A 22,639-nucleotide genomic window follows, 5' to 3' on the forward strand; every position below is an offset into this window, starting at 1 on the left:
GAACTCCAACGTGTCCAATGCTTGTGTTAAACCCGATGCACACAATCTGGAAGTAACAGCGCTTTGGATGCAGAGCATCTTCGCTGCGTCTAAAGCGATGCAGTCTATTGAATGCTGGTAAATCCACATGTGATCACTGAACCGCGCATATTTACCACGTCCAACACATTCTATTGGTGAAATTTCTCTTGTCGAGACTAGTGTATCCGCAAGAGAAATAGACATGCTGCTGTCTGGAGAGACACAACGCATGTCCGTCGCTGCAGGCGTCTGTGGACACAGTGGGCATAGGATTTCTTGAAATCCTATCCACTATGCTGTAACATCTGGACGCTGCACAAGTACACAACGTCCAACCCGCAGCATTTATTGATCCTTATCCTACTGACTATCTGCACATACCCTTAAGGCCCCGTCTCACATAGCGATTTACCAACGATCACGACCAGCGATACGACCTGGCCGTGATCGTTGGTAAATCGCTATGTGGTCGCTGGGGAGCTGTCACACAGACCGCTCTCTCCAGCGACCAACGATCAGGGGAACGACTTCGGCATCGTTGAAACTGTCATCAACGATGCCGAAGTCCCCCTGCAGCACCCGGTAACCAGGGTAAACATCGGGTTACTAAGCGCAGGGCCGCGCTTAGTAACCCGATGTTTACCCTGGTTACCAAAAAAACCAAACAGTACATACTCGCCTTTCGGTGTCCAGGTCCCTTGCCGTCTGCTTCCTGCTCTGACTGCAGTACAGTGAGAGCAGAGCGCAGCGGTGACGTCACTGCTGTGATCTGCTCTCACTTTCCGGCCGGCAGTCAGAGCAGGAAGCGGACGGCAAGGGACCTGGACACCGAAAGGAGAGTATGTACTGTTTGGTTTTTTTGGTAACCAGGGTAAACATCGGGTTACTAAGCGCGGCCCTGCGCTTAGTAACCCGATGTTTACCCTGGTTACCAGTGAAGACATCGCTGGATCGGTGTCACACACACCGATTCAGCGATGTCAGCGGGGCCTCAACGACCAAAAAAAGGTCCAGGCCATTCCGACACGACCAGCGATCTCGCAGCAGGGGCCTGATCGCTGGTACGTGTCACACATAGCGAGATCACTACTGAGATCGCTGTTGCGTCACAAAACTTGTGACTCAGCAGCGATCTCGCTAGCGATCTCGCTATGTGAGACGGGGCCTTTACTGTCTGGCCTGCACAATAGTCAGAATCATTCTGCTGCACTGCACAAGGTCTAGGTGGTGTGACGGCTAGAGAAGCATGTCTCCATTCCATTGGCCAGGACAGTAATCTGTGACCCGCTGCTTCTCTTCTGCTGACCTGGGCCACAGCGACGTGGTCAGCATGGTGTGATGTACACACAATGTCGCACCAACCTGGCTAATCAACAGATGTCAGGAAAATTTGGAGAGTTCCTCCTTCAAAAAGTTCCTCCAAAAGTTCAGTGTGCATATTTCCTTGCCATGGCAAACAACCATGGGCACCAGCCAACCTGCTGTTTTGCATCATTCTCAGCCCTTCCCTTCCTTCATTGAAAGCTCTGACTCTACAAGCGTAAGAGGGCAGATATAGATGGGAAACAAGTTGGTGGGAAGGTGCACTGAACGGCAATGGCCACACCACAGGTGCACCAGGTGCGGTGCTTAGTTTGAACAGTCATTTTGTGCTGACAGATGGCATTACAGAACAATACTTATAAAATGATTAAACTAATCAAATTGGTGTAAAACAACACGTTGACTAGTGGATCAAATTGGCCACGGTCTATTAAAATTTTAACACAAAAACGCACCAACATAACTCAAGATCCGTCCACATCTGAACACATACACCAATAATCGCAGCTTGGCAAAATTTTAATCCTGTTAACTAGAAAGCGCTGTCCATACAATTACCCGAATGACCAAAGACCATGACAAAATGACGGTGAGGAAGGGCAGCTCTTAGGTAGGAACGCAGACTGTCTGACAGACCCCAAGCACTGCCACCATTCAACCAGCAGCCCGCTGTGTTTACAAACATTACCCTACCAATCACAGACTGTCACCGGGGAAGAGGTTCTAATCTTCCCCTGCGACAGTCATCTGATTGGCTATCTAACCTACCAACTACGGTCTCCCTTCAAGTTACCTCAGACATGTAGTAAACTGGTGGGAAAATAAACAGGCTCTCCATGCATGTATTGTGACCGTCACAGAGCCGTGACACATGAAGCTGCGTCGCCGGACACCTGATTATCGGCAGCGCTCCAGGTATCCGGATTCCCACTGCAGCTTCTTCAGTAAGCGCTATAGCTTGCCGAATAAAAAGGAGCTAAAGATATTCATTCATCTCTATTGTTAATCATGTGCTGTCATAGACCTAATGAAAAAGAGAAGAATTTACTGGGGAGAAAAGCAAAATGAGCAATTGTAAGTACACAGTGCTATGCAATATGATGACGGCAATATATTATAAGGATGCAAACTTTGATGGGAGGAGTGCTTCTTTAATTACAGAACGTAACAGGATTGGTCTCTGGGTCAAATTTGTGATCTTATTTTGTTCCCCCTGTTCCCCTGAGTACTCTTTTACCATGTTTTGTTTTTTTGTAAATCCATACAGTCTGAAAAATAAGGGCCTTTTACTAAGTGCAACTTGTATGGTCTTTAGGGGGTGGCTCACAGCGTAATGTACAAGACAAGACCCCAAGACGCCTATGAGCACCGTGAGAATATGAGCACCGCAAAAACTGGACATTTCTGACCTGGTGACACGTCCTCCTTAAAAGGGTTTTACAGGATTAGACAGTCGTGGCTGCCATCATCGCCATCACTCTGCCGGTTGTGTTCGGTGTTGTAGCTAATTCAGGACAGTGAATAGGACCGAGCTGTAACACGACACAAAACTTCTGAAAAGCAGCCATGTTCTTCCTAATGTCCACAGGTGCATGTGGGACAACATTTAAAAAAAATCAACCTTGCTGGTGGTGGAAAGATCTGAAGATAATTTGGTTACTAAAGCGACTGTCTTTGCAAAGTAGGGGTTAACAGAATACAGAATAGACTTGTGAATTATGTCACTGAAATAATTGCAATCCTCCTGTAATTCCACTGAGAATTGAATCTAAAATTGGAATACCCAGTCTACAGCACCGTATCCAGGGCCTACTCATTTCATCACTTTCTAATTTGCCGGTAGGAAATTTATACTGGAGTGTCGGTGCTCCCTCCCAACATGTAGGCGACAGGAGAAGGAACGGAAAGCAATACAATAAAGGCAATACTATACTGGGACATGAGAAGCGAGGAGCAAGAAAGGAATGTCATAAACATGACAAAGCAGGAGAGCAGGTTTAGTACTGTAGTTTTTTAACCTGTACTAAAATTTATTTTGTGTCGCTAGAACAGAAACAAAAAAAATACACTAATAGTACAAATGACATACTGAATAATGACGACACCGGGTATCGGGAAAACCAGGAGAGGATGAGCGCAGCCGACTTTTTATACATAGCGCCAGTGAAACAAGTGAGAAAAAGACCATCCCTGTTGCATTTCTGCATTTTAGTTGTTCTGTTATACACAAGTGTGAATGAGGCCAAAGATTCTGTTTCTAAACACCAGCCAACATAGGGAACCCTATACAATTCTCCCTCAGCGGGTTCATGTGACTCAGGAGCCAGGTGGCAATCAGAGCACAATCTTAAGTGCTATTCCCCAGAGCGAGGAGGTGATGAAGTGGCAAGTGTCAACAATGTTCACATGGTAGTGAGAGACGACGGCTGTCAATCATGGATACCGCGGCCCTGAACCTTATAAATATTGAACTACGAACATGGTGGCTTTCATTCTGCGCAATCATCCGAGTATAGTCAACCTGTCACCACAGCAGAACACTAGCCAGTTTAATAACAACTGGAGATAAAGCAAATGTGTCCTGTCTAGAGATAGTGCTACATTTTATACAGCAGGGTAAAAAGATTCCTCTTTGCATTCATGAGGATTCATTTTAGCCAAACCGGAAGACCCGAATTGCAGTACCTCTGTTTTGGAATACATGGATGGGCATACCTAGCGGCAATCAAAAGAGAAGACTTTATTCTAAACACTTCCCCAATAGGCGAGACACGTCTAACGGAAGCGTGTGCCCGCTCTGACAGACTGCCAATCAGGCACTTTTCACCTATCTAGTCTATGGGCGAAATTTCATTAGTGGCACAAGTTAAAAACATTTCACAGCTTTGCACACCACTAGATACCTCGGTAGAATGTCCCAAATTAGCTTCATAAAATAGAAAAGCCTACATCTGTCCCAGACCAGCGCTGCTCCTCTGCTGGGGTTGCCGAGTCCGCTGGCAATGTCGTGATAATGTTACTTGAGCGCTGCAGCCTACCATCCGCCAACAATTGGCGAAACCAAAAGCTGCAGCCCGAGCATAAGTCTGCTTTGGCTGTGGGCACGGGAGCTTTATTACAGTCTCTCGCACAATCGCTATTTAACAGGGGTTAATCAGTAATAAAATGCGTGGGCGTTATTGTAATATTTGATCAACACCCCCTGTATCATTCATAAACACCCCTCACTTGTACCCTCTGGTATATTATCCCCTCTCCAACTTATCTTTCAGTATAACAGTGTCGCCATCCTTCCCATACATTACAATGACCACATTCTCCATTAGGCCAGGGGCAAGATGGCAACTTTGGCCACAACATAGGTCGCACAACCAAAGATTGACATGTGAAACTGTGATAACACGTGGTAAAGCAGATGAATGATCACATATCGACCCCATAGAATACTGCAACAAACAAGTTGCAAAAAGTAGGACCCAGTTGGATGTTTTCTTTAACCTACTTTTTAGGGTACTCTAGGGGTCGCAATCTGACCACATTCACTTATACTGCAAATTTGCATCAACACACTGGGATTTTTGGATACACACATATCCATTATATTGCGACTCAAAATAATCAGGCAGCACATATATAATTCATAAAGAAAAAAGAGGAATAAGGTCAGGAAATAAAAATCACAGTACTCACCTCACCACCGACCACTCTGCTGCTCGCAATCCGATCCTCTTCATTCCATTGACCTGAGCCGCATCCCTCGCCTCTTCAATATAGACCAGGACTTCTAGTCACATTCAGATCTCCAAGGTTTCTGTGCATCACACGGACATGATGTCAAAACTATGATCTTATGAGACACAGTGATCTCCGGTTCATGAACGCAGCAGGAAGTTTTGGAGATGCAGCACAAAGCGAAAGAAAGAAGAGGACCAGATGGCAAGCAGCAAGGTGGCAGGAAAGGTGAGTATTAGGCTTTTGTTTGTTTGTTTCTTTTTGTTTTTAACCAGTACCCAACTACACTGCTTGCCGCTCATGCCTGCATGTGGTAAAGTTTGAATGATGGCGCATCCAGAAAATCTGGCCTATAGTGAAGAGGTCAGAGATGCAGCGCATGACTGGAAAACAGAGGACCGGACGGCACGAAGAGGTCAGTGTTGGAGAGGAAGATTAGGTATTTTATTGTATTTTTAACATCAGACATTCATAACTAGAGAACATACGGAAATCGAATACTTGCAAGTCTGGTACTGCCTGTATTTTATATATCATTTTTTTAAAATTAATGAGAAATAAAATATATATCTACACATATACATTACACACATATATCATATATCATTAACACATGTTAACAATAAAAAAAAAAGAAAAAAAAAAAAGGCAAATATACAAGACTGTCAAGTTCATGTTAGATGACCTGCGGCCAGTGCAAGCATCACGGTCCAGACACAAGACTGCATGCAGCCTTATAAGAAAAGATGCTCCAGCATTCTAACTATATGATGAATAAAAGTATTCACTACAAAATGATGTCAGGAGTGGTTAAAGAGCCACTTTAAATGATGCCAAGTAAAATGAAATGACAAGTTTGTTGTAAAATGTATCAAAGCAATCTAGATCAAAGCAGACTGAAGCGAATATTCTGAAAGGCTAAATGCTATTTCAGGATCCACCCAATGTATTAGGCATCCTAGACTCCTAACTGGCTCGCATACAAATACTAATTTGTCTATCCAGTATCTAATGGTAAAAGAGCTAAAATGTGCCGAAGGTGATGTGCTACCAGTTCTACAATATATTGTGCATGTATAACCATATTCTGTATGACTTTGGATAATACTTTCCTATTTCTGCCTAGTCTAAAACGCATTACATTTTCCTTTTAACCCCCACGTCATTTTCAATGCGTTTAGTATGACAGATTACGTTGTATTTATTGTTGTGAAATATAAGGACAGCTGTTGACCTTACCAGAATTAAGAAAATATCTTACTCCCACCAAGACTTATCACTTTCCCCTTTATTGTGCAAGCCAAGTCTATTAGACCTCGGCTGCTTCATACACTGATGCGGAGGAGGGGAAATGGAATCTGGAGTACTTAGTAAGCGCAGAACTTTGTATGACTCCATATGTTACATCTAGTTATCAGCACAATGAGCCAGTCTCAGTAAAATGTATAAAACATTTTGTATGTTTTTCTCCTAATGAATGTTACAATGTGTTTCTATGAGTTCATTAAAAAAATTACAAGAGCAGTTAATGCGTTAAAAAAAAAAAAAGAAATTTATATACTCACATTCCGCCGCCTTTCCCGCTCCTCGCAACGCTCCGATGACCGCTCCATGCAAGCAGCAGGTTCCGGTGCCAAGGATGGTATGCGAGAAGGACCTGCCATGACTTCACGGTCATGTGACCTCGACGTCATCACAGGTCCTGCGTTCATACCAACCCTGGGACCGGAAGTTGCCGCGTGCACCGCACACAGGCGCCAGGACTTCAAGGGGCCTTCGGAAGGCGAGTATATGTTTATTTTTTATTTTAAGTCTTTTTAACCACGCATATAGTGCCCAAATTGCTATATACTACGTGCGCCTACGTAGCTGTGCAATACACTACGTGACTGTTATATACTATGTGGCTGTGCAATATACTACGTGGCTCTGAGCTATATACTCCGTGGGCTGTGCAATATACACCGTGGCTGGGCTATATACTGCATAGGCTGTGCAATATACTACGTGGACATGCATATTCTAGAATACCGATGCATTAGAATCGGATAATAGATATAATATACATACATATATATATATATATATATATATATATATATATATATATATATATATATATATATATATATATATATTTGCCTCCCCTGTTTATTTGTCCCATTCCTCACACTGCTCCGTTTCTTTATTCATTCTAGAAAACACTAAGATGATACCGTACTTGTATGGCTAATGGTATTTAAAACATTGAATTAAAAAAAAAAAAAAAAAAAAAGACGAAAAATATATAGAATTCATATTAAAAAACAAACAAACAAATGCTTCGGAGAAACTTTTGTAAAGCTCAAGTTTCTAGAACAATATGCAGCTTTGCTGCTGCATAACATCTTTGATGCCATTCTAAGCAGTCAACAATCCAGTGCATAATGCATCCTCAGATTTTTCTGAGCGTTCCCCAATGTTACATGTTCTTAGCTCCGCAGTCCGGCACTCCGCAACCCCTCCCTCCGCACTCCGCAACCCCTCCCTCCGCACTCCGCAACCCCTCCCTCCGCAGTCCGGCACTCCGCAACCCCTCCCTCCGCAGTCCGGCACTCCGCAACCCCTCCCTCCGCAATCCCTCCCTCCGCAACCCCGCAGTCCGCAACCCCTCCCTCCGCAATCCCTCCCTCCGCAACCCCGCAGTCCGCAACCCCTTCCTCCGCAACCCCTCCCTCCGCAGTCCACAACCCCTCCCTCCGCAGTCCACAACCCCTCCCTCCGCAGTCCACAACCCCTCCCTCCGCAGTCCACAACCCCTCCCTCCGCAGTCCACAACCCCTCCCTCCGCAGTCCACAACCCCTCCCTCCGCAGTCCACAACCCCTCCCTCCGCAGTCCACAACCCCTCCCTCCGCAGTCCACAACCCCTCCCTCCGCAGTCCACGCTCCATGCCTGATTGCACTGCACAGATGAAATCCACCAAATCTCAAGTCAAAAACTGTCATATGGTCACAAATTTGCTCGAGATTTCACAGTATGCATTGCCAGTAGCAAACATCAATAGTGAAATAAATGAGCAAATACTCAGTAGTAAGTAAATAAAATTAACACAAGTAAATAAGGATACTTCGTGAACTTTTTTTTTTTATTTGACTGTGGGGATTAAAAGGTCATTTTAACCATTCACATCAATTTCAGAGAAGTGAAAGGTCCACTTAAAGCTGGACTACATAGTAACGTATGCAGAGCCACAGCAATTCCCAGAACAGTCGTACACCCAAAAACATTTGTGCAACTTGTTGCCCGCCTATTGTAGAGTTGCGACTCTGCTGTAAAAATAATATGTACCGTATATCTCAACTGGTAGGCAAGTCGCAGTTTTTGCCAGAGAAAATTTGAAACAAAAATTGAAAACACTTGCAACTCTGTACAGGGGATTCGCCTGTTACATTACATTAGCTGTTGCAGCAGTGATGAGAAGGGTATAAATAGTTTTCCAAAGTCATTAGATATACCATGGAACACTGAAGGAAGTCATTAAGAACGGACTTAAAATTTGGCACAACAGTGACGTTGCCTAGAACAAAACGTCCCTCAAAAATTGATGAAATGACAAGAAGAAAATTGGTGCAGGAGGCGGCCAAGAGCACTAAAGAAACATTAAGGAAGTTGTAGGAATTTATATCAGGAACTGGTTATGTACTGCACATGACAACAATCTCCTGTATTCTTCACGACTGGCTTATGGAGTAGGAGGAAATGACAAGCCTTTTCTTACAAAGAAAAAACATTCTAGCTTTGCTATGCATTACCAAAACTTTTATTAAGTATGCCAAAAGCATGGTTGAAAATGCACTATGGTCTGAGGAGACCAAGGTTGAGATTTTTAGCCATAATTCCAAAAGAAACGTTTGGCAGAAAGCCAACACAGTGAATCACCAAAAGAAGACCATACCAACAGTGAAGCATGGTGAAGGCAGCATTATGCTTTGAGGCTCTTCAGCAGCTTAACTGAGGGGTAGGGGAATTATAAAGTTTCAAATATCAATTTTAGAGCAAAAAAAAAAAAAAAAGCTGAAGATGAAGGATTTCACTTTTCAGTATGCCAATGACCCTAAGCATAGCTCCAAACCACAAAAGAAGGTATTTGAACCTGGCATTTTAACAGATGTGCAGATATCTTATACCCCCTATATATAATTTTTGGATAGTGAAATGTTCTTTACGTGTGCAGTATTTTCACATATTAGTAGACATTGTATGGTATGCGCACAGTTTAGCATTAGGAATAACACCCACAACAGATTTCTCTGGTGACACATAAAATAACCAAATTTCTGGTACCGCGCTTGGGTTATAAAGGTGGCCTATGCCTGGTCACGGGGGTACAGTCAACCTGGATGTGCTGGTAAGTGTACCTCCCCCTAAATGCAACAGTGTGCTGGAAGTTCCACTGGAAGCCAGCAAAATGACCTATAAATGCTGCAACATACACCCTACATCCGCCAACGCTATGTGTCCAAATGGAATGAAACAAGGCAAATGCGACGGCCAAAAAGCCCAAAAATGATGAGAATCCCTTACCGTGTGCTGTAACTCTGCACGCTCCGCTGTTCCTGATAAATGTCCCTGGGGATGTGTAGTATTCCGCGAGTGCTACGGTGGGTGTGGAGGAAGTGTGATCCTGCAAGCGGTAGCCGAAGAGTGGGTACACAAGAGTGCGGACGGACGAGGCTGAGATAGGGTGCCGCTGCTGAGTGCAGAGCCAGGTAATGTCCAGGCCGGAGGCGTCCCTGGTTGCACTAGGAAACAAAGATGGCCGATGCTGACAAGCAGCGTGTGACGTCACAGGCCTATGGAGCCTCACTAGGACCAAAAGACAAACTTTTGAATGTGGTTTTGAGTCCCTTGAGGGGTGCAGTTTTTGGAATGGTGTCACTTTCGGGTATTTTCTGTCATGTAGGCCCCTCAAAGTCACTTCATATGTGAGGTGGTTCCTGACAGCCCAGCGCGAGTTGTGCTGATGCTGTACCACCTCACATATGAAGTGACTTTGAGGGGCCTACATGACAGAAAATACCCAAAAGTGGCACCATTCCAAAAACTGCACCCCTCAAGGGACTCAAAATTACATTCAAAAAGTTGTCTTTTGGTCCTAGTGAGGCTCCATAGACCTGTGACGTCACACGCTGCTTGTCAGCATCGGCCATCTTTGTTTCCTAGTGCAACCAGGGACGCCTCCGGCCGGGACGTTACCTGGCTCTGCACTCAGCAGCGGCACCCTATCTCAGCCTCGTCCGTCCGCACTCTTGTGTACCCACTCTTCGGCTACCGCTTGCAGGATCACACTTCCTCCGCACCCACCGTAGCACTCGCGGAATACTACACATCCCCAGGGACATTTATCAGGAACAGCGGAGCGTGCAGAGTTACAGCACACGGTAAGGGATTCTCATCATTTTTGGGCTTTTTGGCCGTCGCATTTGCCTTGTTTCGTTCCATTTGGACACATAGCGTTGGCGGATGTAGGGTGTATGTTGCAGCATTTATAGGTCATTTTGCTGGCTTCCAGTGGAACTTCCAGCACACTGTTGCATTTAGGGGGAGGTACACTTACCAGCACATCCAGGTTGACTGTACCCCCGTGACCAGGCATAGGCCACCTTTATAACCCAAGCGCGGTACCAGTTATTAGTACATATATTTGGTCTTTACAGAATTGGCACATGTTCTGAGGCTACCAGCAGCTGGGTTATTGCATTAGGTATTTATACAGACGCAATAGGCATAAGTGTAGGGCGCCGGTGATATTGCATTTTTATAACCAAATTTCTGTTTACAAGCTAATGCGCCGGGTCTCCTCACATTTTAGGACATTCATACTCCCCCACCAGATCTACTCTGCATGATCACAGCAGCTGTAGTGCTCAGGAGGCAGTTTCAATAGTTTTTTTTTTTGGAGAATTCATGGGAGTGTGGCCAAAACACATTCTTCACATACCTGATGCTACTAATAGTCATTGCATATTTAACTGACAGAAGTGGACACTTCAAAACTTGCCTTCACCAGAAAGGGACTAATTTTAGCTGCTAATCATTAAACATGTGAGGGACTCGATTTGACCAGTAGGGGGCCATGTTGGAAAACCATTCCAAATAGCTGCCAAACACCACAGCCTTCACTAAACACCAGACACTTTTACTTCGAGATTTGGATTTGTGACTAATTTCTAAAATACTTTATTTATATGTAAAAATCCTCTCGGCGTCTCAGAGATGTCAGTGATAAACTCCATTCTCAGGAATGTTATTCTTCTGGGTGCAGTGAGCTACAACATAAATTCCCATAACACAGACTTGTAAAATGTTAGAAAAAAGTACAATAAAATGTGCACATTTTTGTTTAAAGTGTCCCACTAACATTTATTATTTTACTCACTTCTATAGCGTCATCATAGTCACTGTCCCCGATGGGGCTCACAATCTAAATTCCCCATCAGTATGTCTGTGGGCAGTGTCAGGAATCCCAGGCAAATACAGGGAGAATATACAAACTCGTTACAGATGTGGCCCCTTGGTGAGATTTGAACACATGACCTCAGCGCTGCAAAGCAACAGTGCTAACTACTGATGGACCAGGCTGTCCTCTTGTATTCCTTCTAAAAGATTATGAACAATTAAGCAAGAGCTGACCGTTGGCTGGGGGAGTATCAAGCATCCTGCTTGAAAAAGACCAATTCATGGTCAAAACGTTGCTGCTTTTCTATGGCTGAATAAAGGTTCTTTATTGGATCACTACACCCGTTAGGAGCGCTGTTCTTTGGTATTGGCGTTGGCTGGGGGAGTGTCTCTACACTTATCCCCATGGTCCATCAGTGCTACCAGATGGCTGGGGGAGTGTCCCTACACTGGGGAGTGTTCCTATACTGGTCCCAATGGTCCATCAGTGCTTCCAGTTGGCTGGGTCAGGTGGGGGGGGGTGCATCTACACTCGTCCCATTTGTCCATCAGTGCTACCAGTTGGCTGGGTGGGGTGGGAGTGTCTCTACACTAGTCCACATGGTTCATCAGTGCTGCTAGTTGGCTGGGTGGGAGTGTCTCTACACTAGTCCACATGGTTCATCAGTGCTGCTAGTTGGTGGGCTGGTGGGAGTGTCCCTACACTGGTCTTGGTCCCCATGGTCCATCAGTGCTGCCAGTTGGCTGGGGGAGTGTCCCTACACTGGGGAGTGTTTCTATACTGGTCTCCATGTTACATCAGTGTTGCCAGTTGGCTGGGTCAGGTGTCTGTGGGGGGGGGGGTGTCTCTACACATCCCCTTCGTCCATGAGTGCTACCAGTTGGCTGGGTGGGGAGGGAGGATCTCTACACTAGTCCACATGGTTCATCAGTGCTGCTAGTTGGCGGGAGTGTCCCTACACCGGTCATGGTCCCCATGGTCCATCAGTGCTGCCAGTTGGCTGGGTCGGGTGAGGGGAGTATCTCTACACTCATCCTCACGGGTCCATCAGTGCGGCCAGTGTCATTCTGTGGCAGCAAACTCCTTTCCACTCTTTCACATTTCCGTTGGTACGGGGCCGTCGCAAACAGTCGGCCCCACGTACTGACCGACGTTGTGCACAATTGTGCACAACGTGGGCAGCAGATGAAGTTTTCAGATATATCCGCTGCCCATTATGAGTTCCGGGGAGGAGGGGGCGGAGTTTCGGCCGCGCATGCGCGGTAGAAAATGGCGGACGCGTCGCACAAAAAAACATTCCATTGAACTTTTTTTGTGACGGTCCGCCAATTACTGACGCATCCAGTGCCATGACGTATGGAACGTGTGTCCATACGTCGGTAATACAAGTCTATATGCAAAAACCGCATCTAGCGGGCAACTTTGCAGGATGCGTTTTTTGCACAGAACGACGCATTGCAACGTCTTTATAAAGACGGAAGTGTGAAAATAGCCTTAGGTGCTCTTGAAATGCTTATGCACATTGTCATAATTAGAACTTGATTATAGGAAGATATAAATTCAACAGAAGAAAATAAAAAAAAAAAAAAAAAAGCTGATCTTCATGAGTACCAATTTGTAATTTGTCACAGAGGCACATGTTGAGCCTATGGCTTTTTAGTTCGCAACCTCAAAGGCTCGAAGTGCCTTCATACAAATTCCATATTTAAGACTGAGCACCCTGACATCCATGCAAGTCAGCATTAACGGCGCTCTCATATGGAGTAGGCTCAAGAGCGGTGTTACACAGGCGGCACCTGCCACTATCAGCAAAAACCAAACCTTACTTACACTCACCGGCCACTTTATTAGGTACACCTGTCCAACTTCTTGTTAACACTTAATTTTTAATCAGCCAATCACATGGCGGCAACTCAGTGCATTTAGGCATGTAGACATGGTCAAGACAATCTCCTGCAGTTCAAACCGAGCATCAGTATGGGGAAGAAAGGTGATTTGAGTGCCTTTGAACGTGGCATGGTTGTTGGTGCCAGAAGGGCTGGTCTGAGTATTTCAGAAACTGCTGATCTACTGGGATTTTCACGCACAACCATCTCTAGGGTTTACAGAGAATGGTCCGAAAAAGAAAAAAAATCCAGTGAGCGGCAGTTCTGTGGGCGGAAATGCCTTGTTGATGCCAGAGGTCAGAGGAGAATGGGCAGACTGGTTCGAGCTGATAGAAAGGCAACAGTGACTCAAATCGCCACCCGTTACAACCAAGGTAGGCCTAAGAGCATCTCTGAACGCACAGTGCGTCGAACTTTGAGGCAGATGGGCTACAGCAGCAGAAGACCACACCGGGTACCACTCCTTTCAGCTAAGAGCAGGAAACTGAGGCTACAATTTGTACAAGCTCATCGAAATTGGACAGTAGAAGATTGGAAAAACGTTGCTTGGTCTGATGAGTCTTGATTTCTGCTGCGACATTCGGACGGTAGGGTCAGAATTTGGCGTAAACAACATGAAAGCATGGATCCATCCTGCCTTGTATGGAGCATCTTTGGGATGTGCAGCCGACAAATCTGCGGCAACTGTGTGATGCCATCATGTCAATATGGACCAAAATCTCTGAGGAATGCTTCCAGCACCTTGTTGAATCTATGCCACGAAGAATTGAGGCAGTTCTGAAGGCAAAAGGGGGTCCAACCCGTTACTAGCATGGTGTACCTAATAAAGTGGCCGGTGAGTGTATATAGCTGCTGTTAAAAGGGGCTCAGCTCAGAATGACTGTTCAAACTAAGTACCCTCACTTGGTCCTTCACGGCGGGGCCAATCATTGAAATACTCCTTACCACCCCCCATTCTTTGATGGACAGCTCCAGAAAGCCAGAGAAGGGCAGAGATAGATGGAAAACAAGCCACCGGATTCCGGCATGTCACGGATCCGGCGCCATAGAGCTTCATTATAGCAAACTCAAAAATTGTTACTATGTCCGTTTTCTCCGGCCGCTGGAAATACAATTTGACGGTTCCGGCAAAAAACGGATGAAACTTGAGGCATCAGTCGCTAATACAAGTCTAGGAGAAAAAACAGATCCGGCGATAAGTTTTGCCGGATCCGTTTTTTTTCTAAATTCGCCGGATTGTGCCCGACGGCAAAAAACTGATGTGTGAAAGCAGCCCATGATGTCACCTTGAAGAGGTCTCCAATCATGTAAACCATTTAGGGCTTCATCGGATCAGCCCTTCAGTTGTTCAGAGCAGCTGCTGGTTCACATGATGTTTAAGACCTAAACAAAGTAAGAGGTCACCACTGCAAATATTCTACAGCGCTGGGATAATTGCTCCCAATGCCTCCGCTGCTTCAGCGAACAGTACTGGCATCATTGGAGTTACTCCCTAATGATGATACGCTGGCATCAGACGAAGCCTGCGCGATATTCCCAGTAGTGAGCTGTTCTTTTCCTTTAGGGAAAGAATGCAAAAAAGCTGTAGTTAAGCACACATGCAAACTGCTAAAACATCCTTGTGTGCGCAAGTAGCCCTAATTCTATGACCTCTAAGGGTATGTGTCCACGTTCAGGAAACGCTGCGTTTTTGACGCAGCGCTGAGCCGCAGCGTCAAAAATGCAGCGTCCAGATGTTATAGCATAGTGGAGATTTAATGAAATCCCGTCTCCACTGTGCATTAAAAAACGCATGCGTTTTTCCCGCAAAAACGCACATGCGTTGCGTTTTTTCAGAACGCAGCATGTTGCTACAATGAGCAAAACACGCAGGAACACCGCAGGTGACCTGCCAGTGACCTCAGGTGCTTTTTTGGTCAGGATTTTACCTGCATAAAATCCTGACCAAAGCCTGAAGCAAACCTGAACGTGGACACATACCCTAAGGGTATGTTTCCACGTTCAGGAAACGCTGCTTGTTTGACGCTGCGCAGCGCTGCAGCGTCAAACAAGCAGCGTCCAGATGTTCCTGCATAGTGGAGGGGATTTGATGAAATCCTGTCTCCACTATGCGTGGAAACCCGCACGCGGCGGCCCTGCGACTACGGACATGCTGCGCGTCTTTTCAGATCGCAGCATGTCCGTACACCTTGCGGGGACGCAGCGTCCCCGCAAGGCATATCACAGGGCCCTATGGGAGAGAGCAATCATCCCGGATGTGAAGAGTTAACACATCCGGCATGATCGCGTCCCATTAAGGGGGCGGGGCTTAGCGCCGAGCGGCTTCGCCGCTGCGGCGATAGCGCCGCCCATCCGTACCGTGGAGACATACCCTAAGGTAGGAATGAGGAAAATAAGATGCAGATTCTCCAAGAGAACTTAAGTGGATCATGGAATCTGCTTGCATTTTTGGAGAGAAAGGAAGTCTCAAATGAACACCATAATAGACCTTACCCATTAGATAAATAGTAGTGACTATAGGCAGCCTCCAAAAAAAAGTGTGTGAAAACTTTTCAATACTGAAGATTCGGAACACCTACATGAGATCATATTGCATGCGTTTTTCAATTTGGCCAAAAGTGACCATTAATGGTACTTACTGGGCTGTGTATACAGTGACTCCATGATCTCATCAGCAGGCTATTATGCACTCCATCCAGTCCGGGCTTCTAGGCAATGCCAGGCCTCTTTACATTCAGATCAATAAATATCTGGGAAATGTATTTGTAGGTGGACACCGTAAATATATACTAAAAAAGGTCTGCATAGACATTTAATTAAGATGAGGCATCCCATCTGGCTTCAGCCAACCATATCGCCAGCTGTAGTCCATCTCCTGACAGTGATATTGCTAATGCACCATCTAATACTCATTACGCCTGACTCCTATTCAGAAGATACTGGTTCTTCAAGACCTGATAATGCAGAATCTCATTAATACTGGATGAGTTCACATAACAGTTGTCTGCACAGTATAAGTGATAGGGGATATCCCCTATGAATAAGATGTAAAGAAAACGCTACCTTGATCCATGGTCTGTTATGTTCCAAATAGCAACGTGAAAAGGATTTATAAGATTTTTAGTTACTGAAGATTAAAAGATACATTTACAATTTCACGTAAAAAAAAAAAAAAAATTGCTGTCAAATCTCAAATGGTTAAAAGGGATTTCTGTCTCTACCATTAAAGTGAGTGTAGGGAATCCCACCTTATAAAAGAAAAAAAGAAGCCACAACTACCACCCAAGCTGATGACATCCCTCACACCCAAACTGACGACCTCAAAATCCAGTGACCCGACTGTTAACGCCACTGGCTGGCTGCAGGGTCAGGTCACCATTAGTGATGGACAAACCCTGGGATGGTCGGGTTCAGCTGAACAGTTAATTAAAGAAAAACAAAAAAACACAGCATGGGAACAAAATTATAAGCTAACACTCTCTGAACTAAACACTTAAGGTACCTTCACACTAAGCGACGCTGCAGCGATACAGACAACGATGCCGATCGCTGCAGCGTCGCTGTTTAGTCGTTGTGTGGTCGCTGGAGAGCTGTCACACAGACGGCTCTCCAGCGACCAACGATGCCGAAGTCCACTGGTAACCAGGGTAAACATCGGGCTACTAAGCGCAGGGCCGCACTTAGTAACCCGATGTTTACCCTGGTTACCAGCGTAAATGTAAAAAAAAAAAAAAAACACATACTCACATTCCGGTGCCCGGCGTCCGCTTCCCTGCACTCCTCCTGCATCCTGTGTCAGCGCCGAACATCTCTGGCATCTCCCACAGAGCACAGCGGTGACGTCACCGCTCTGCTTTACGGCCGGCACTTACACAGGATGCAGGAGGAGTGCAGGGAAGCGGACGCCGGGCACCAGAATGTGAGTATGTTTTTTTTTTTTTTACATTTACGCTGGTAACCAGGGTAAACATCGGGTTACTAAGTGCGGCCCTGCGCTTAGTAACCCGATGTTTACCCTGGTTACCAGTGAAGACATCGCTGGATCGGTGTCACACACACACACCGATCCAGCGATGTCTACGGGAGATCCAGCGAGGAAATAAAGTTCTGGACTTTCTTCTCCGACCAACGATGGCACAGCAGGATCCTGATCGCTGCTGCCTGTCAAACACAACGATATCGCTATCCAGGACGCTGCAACGTCACGGATCACTAGCGATACCGTTTAGTGTGAAGGTACCTTTAGAATTTTAACCACAAAAGAGATTATCAGACAACAAATCCACCCTATGGAGGGACTGCTGCTTGTATAAACCTTCTACCAAAAGATAGATCATCAAAAAAGGTCAGATCAAGCCTACAGTTCTTATAGAAAGTTGAAGGAGAGGACTATTTTACCACCTTACATATCTGGTCGATCGAAACCTCCGCCTTCTCAGAACAGGAAGTCGCAACAGCTCAAGTAGAGTGAGTTTTATGTTCTCTTGGTCTGAACTATCACTAGAGAAGTAGGACAACAATGGTTTCCCTAACCCATCCAGCTACGGTACTCCTCAAGACTGATTTCCTTCCAAGGCCCTAGAAAAGGCCTAAAAGACAGGCTTTTCCCTTTATGGTTCTTTCCTGACACGTGATTTTTTAAAGACATCATAACATCCACGGTGTGGCATTTTTCCTCCTTTGGGGTCCTGGGATTAGTGCAAAAGAAGGGAAGAATAATCTCCTGACCCCTATGAAATTTCCAGGCTAATTTTGGAATATAGGCTGGATTTGGTCTTAGAATAACTATCTTCCAAAATCTGTATAAGTGGGGTGGGGGGGTGATTATACCCTTTCCGACATTGGGCGTAATAGTACGCCGATGTCTGACTCTCCCTGGAGCCCGCACCTTTCCGGGCACATGGTAGCTGACATGTGCCCGCAACAGCAGTGGGTGGAATCGCGATCCACCCTCGGCTGTTAGCTAGTTAAATACCGCTGTCAATTTCTGACCGACATTTAACTCGCACTTACCAGAAGCGCATCACTAATTCCGCCCATCGGTGACCCTGTCACATGATTGCAGGTCACTGATGGGTCATGATGACAGTCAGAGGTCAGAGCAGACCTCTATGGTTGTCACTGCCAGATTGCCATGAACGCCGCTTGTGGTCGGCGCTCATAGCAAGTGAGTATTTCTGCTACACAGACGATCTGATTATCACCTGCTTGTAACAGAGGCGATCAGAATACTGCAGCTTCTAGTCTCCCATGGACTAGTGAAGCATGCAAAAAAAAAAAAATTTTTAAATTAAAAAAGTTCAAATCACCCATCCCTTCACTCCATTAACAAAATTTAATAAATCAAATATACACATTTGGTATCGCCCGCTTTCAGAATCGCCCGATCAATATAAATAAAGAATTAACCAATTGCTAAACGGCGCAATGAGAGAAAAAATGAAAAACGACAGAATTACGTTTTATTGCCCGCCGCTACATTGCAATAAAATGCAATAACGGGCGATCTAAAATGGTAGCAATAAAATCGTCAGCTCGGCGCACGAAAAATAAGCCCTCACCCGACCAGAGATCACAAAAAAAAAATTGTAAAAAAAAAAAAATGGAGACGCTACAGGTCTCGGAAAATGGTTTTTTTTTTTAAACAAAACTTGGGATTGTTTTTCACCCCTTAAATAAAAAAAGAACCTAGACATTTTTGGTGTCTATGAACTCGTAATGACCTGGAGAAAGATATTGGCAGGTCACTTTCGTCATGAAAAAAAAAAAAAAAACAACTGTGGAATTGCACTTTTTTGCAATTTCACTCCACTTGGAATTTTTTTCCTGTTTTTCAGTACACAATATGTTAAAACCAATGGTGTCATTCAAAAGTACAACTTGTCCCGCAAAACACAAGCCCTCACATGATGACCATTGACTGAAAAAAAAAAAAAAAAAAAAAAAAAAAAAATGGCTCTGGGTAAAAGGAGAGCAAAAAAAACAAATACCTCTGTCCCTTAAGGGGTTAGCTACCAAGGCCTGGATATTACTGACTCTACAAGCTGAAATCAGCATTACCAGAATCAGAGTCTTCAAGGTAAGATTTCAAACAGATGTGACCGCTAAAGGTACCTTCGCACTAAACGACGCTGCAGCGATATCGACAACGATGCCGATCACTGCAGCGTCGTTGTGTGGTCGCTGGAGAGCTGTCACGCAGACCGCTCTCCAGCGACCAACGATCCCGAAGTCCCCGGGTAACCAGGGTAAACATTGGGTTGCTAAGCGCAGGGCCGCGCTTAGTAACCCGATGTTTACCCTGGTTACCAGTGTAAATGTAAAAAAACAAACACTACATACTTACATTCGCGTCCCCCGGCGTCCGCTTCCCTGCACTGTGTAAGCGCCGGCAGTACAGAGCACAGCGGTGACGTCACCGCTGTGCTTTGCTTTCCGACCGGCACTGACTCATTCAGTGCAGGAAGCTCTGAGCAGCAGCGCGGACGCCGGGGGACGTGACAGACATCAGAGGGTGAGTATGTAGTGTTTTTTTTTTTACTTTTACAATGGTAGCCAGGGTAAATATCGGGTTACTAAGCGCGGCCCTGCGCTTAGTAACCCGATATTTACCCTGGTTACCATTGTAAAACATTGCTGGCATCGTTGCTTTTGCTGTCAAACACGACGATACACGCCGATCTGACGACCAAATAAAGTTCTGGACTTTCAGCAACGACCAGCGATATCACAGCGGGATCCAGATCGCTGCTGCGTGTCAAACACAACGATATCGCTATCCAGGACGCTGCAACGTCACGGATCGCTATCGTTATCGCTGCAAAGTCGTTTAGTGTGAAGGTACCTTAACTGTTCAAAGCACCAGGTTCAGATACTAAGGAGGAATCTTTGGACTTAAGAATTGACCTTGACCTATCACATGATTTAATAAATCTAATTATCCATCTATTGCCAGCCAGGTCACAGTTCTACAACATCTCTAAGGCCGGGGTCACACTTGCGAGTGCCATGCGTGAAACTCGCGCAAGTCTCTCGCCTCAATAGCCAGCACTGCCAGGGTATTAGCATAGAAATACATGCAGCCGCACGCTCCAGTCCCAAGTGCCGGCGGCAGTGCCAGGTATTGAGGAGAGTTTCTCGCATGGCACTCGCAAGAGTGACCCCGGCCTAAGGCGGAGATCTGCACTTAAAGGGTATGTGCACACGCTGCGGATTTTGCTGCGGATCCGCAGCGTTTCCGCAGCTGCGGATCCGCAGCGGTTTCCCATGCATTTACAGTACCATGTAATGCTATGGGAAATGAAATCTGTAGTGCACATGCTGCGGAAAAAAAATGCGCAGAAACGCAGCGGTTTATTTTCCGCAGCATGTCAATTCTTTGTGCGGAATCCGCAGCGGTTTTTCACCTGCTCCAATAGGAAACTGCAGGTGAAAACCCGCAGCGGAAACCGCAATAAATCCGCAGTAAAAACCGCAGCGGTTTTGCACTGCGGATTTATCAAAACCGCTGCGGAAAATTCCGCAATGGAATCCGCAGCGTGTGCACATGGCCTAAAAAGAGTGCTAGTAGATAACACAAGCTCTAATACTATTTGACTAGGGATAGATTTAACCGGAATCTCCTCACCCCTACTTTTCCCTGTACTAGACAAGAACTTAATCCAGGTTCTACCATATATTTTTGTCATTATCGGTTTCCTTTTAAGCAAAGTGGATATTAAACTTGGAGAAAGCCCTTTCTGGATTAACAGTGACCTTTCAAGTTCCAGGCTGTCAAGTGAAGTCCCCCATACTTGTGGATGCATAACTGGACTTTGGATGAGTAGATCCAGGATCTCTGGCAAGATCCATGGATTGAAGATAGACATCAACCTTATCCATGAAAACGACATTTTCAGGGGCCAAAATGGGGCCATCAGGATAATTCTTGCCTGGTCATCCCCAATCTTCCTTAGTACTGACTGCTGGCATAATCATTACTGGTGGAAAGGCATAGGCAAAAATCGAATTTCCATGCAATATGGAAGGCAGGTACTGCATGAGATTTTTCCCTGGGATTTAGACAGCAATTTTTTTTTTACCTTCCTGTTCCACCTGTTTGCGAACAAGTCTGTACTTGGATGGCCCCATAAGCCTACTATTTACTGAAAGACTGCCGAATTAAGTGCACATTTCCCTTGTTTTAGTCAATTCTGGCTTAGGCTAGGTTCACATTAGCATTTCTTTGCGCAGTGTATCTGCATGCGCAAACGCATGCCCAAACGCATGCTTACACCTCGCCATCATCTTACGCATGTCGCAACAAAAAAATGCTGCGTGTGCATGCGTTTGCGTTGTTTATGGGCATGGTGGGAGGTGGGGATATCATTTCCTGGACATGCGCAGTCTAAAGTTCGCATTCGTATCGAACGCATGTCCTGGTGTACATATGCGTTCCCATAGACAGAAATGAGTTTTTGCCGCACTCATCTGCATGCGCATGATTGCGCAATATTTGACGCCTCAATAAATGCAACATGTTGCGTTCGCTGCACACCGCGAAACGACTCATCCGCATGCAAACGCATGTCTTTGCGTACACCATGTTAAAGATATGTACGCATGCGGATCATACACTGTGCACAGAAACGCTAATATGAACCCGGCCTTAGAAACTCTGCCTTGTCCTTCTTTCTCTTTTATATGAAAAGGTGTTAATGACGAGAGATGCTTTTCTGCCATCTGGAAAATTTCCTCCATTGCAGCCATTAAGAAGCGAGAGCTTGATCCCCCATGATGGTTGGTGTAAGCCATTGTTGTTAGACTGACAGAATACGAACATGATTGCTTTGGAGAGACAAGAAGTTTCTTCACCGCATATTTCATTGCCAGAAGTTTCATGATGGAAGAGCTTCTCTTCTCGTGTTCTGTCCAAACATTTTGGGCTAGACAGTCTCTCAGATACAAGCCCAAATGGATGGCGAGTGCATCTGCACTTATGACATCTACAACCTCATTTAACCAGGGAACCTCTGCTGACAGATTCTCAGTTTCGCCTAAATAAGAGACATTGGTTGCCACCGAAGAAAGACTTAAATTTTCCATCCAAACACACTCTCAGCTGTCTTTCTCCTATCAGTAATTCCTGCAGCAGTTGGATGGTATGCAATTGAGCCCACTGTACTGATGGAGTATATGAGGTCAGGGTACACCACAATGACACTGGATTCCCGAATGTCATGGAAGGATTACTTAC

General features: G+C 45.4%; 1 protein-coding gene across 2 annotated transcripts in view; it reads right to left on the reverse strand.

Moving 5' to 3' along the window:
- Nucleotides 1-22,639, reverse strand: part of PRKX (protein kinase cAMP-dependent X-linked catalytic subunit) — a 168,096-nt gene that overhangs the window by 91,966 nt on the left and 53,491 nt on the right. The window contains exon 1 of one of the 2 annotated variants that reach the window (XM_077294718.1): nucleotides 1,903-1,936. The exons of the other annotated variant lie outside the window; for it this stretch is intronic. Coding sequence (XP_077150833.1) covers nucleotides 1,903-1,921 — 19 coding nt within the window. The 5' untranslated portion in view covers nucleotides 1,922-1,936. Of the gene's footprint in view, nucleotides 1-1,902; nucleotides 1,937-22,639 lie in introns of those variants that run through there. 2 annotated transcript variants of the gene reach the window in all.

This window comes from Ranitomeya variabilis, chromosome 3 (genome assembly GCF_051348905.1).
Source record: "Ranitomeya variabilis isolate aRanVar5 chromosome 3, aRanVar5.hap1, whole genome shotgun sequence".
NCBI lineage: Eukaryota > Metazoa > Chordata > Amphibia > Anura > Dendrobatidae > Ranitomeya > Ranitomeya variabilis.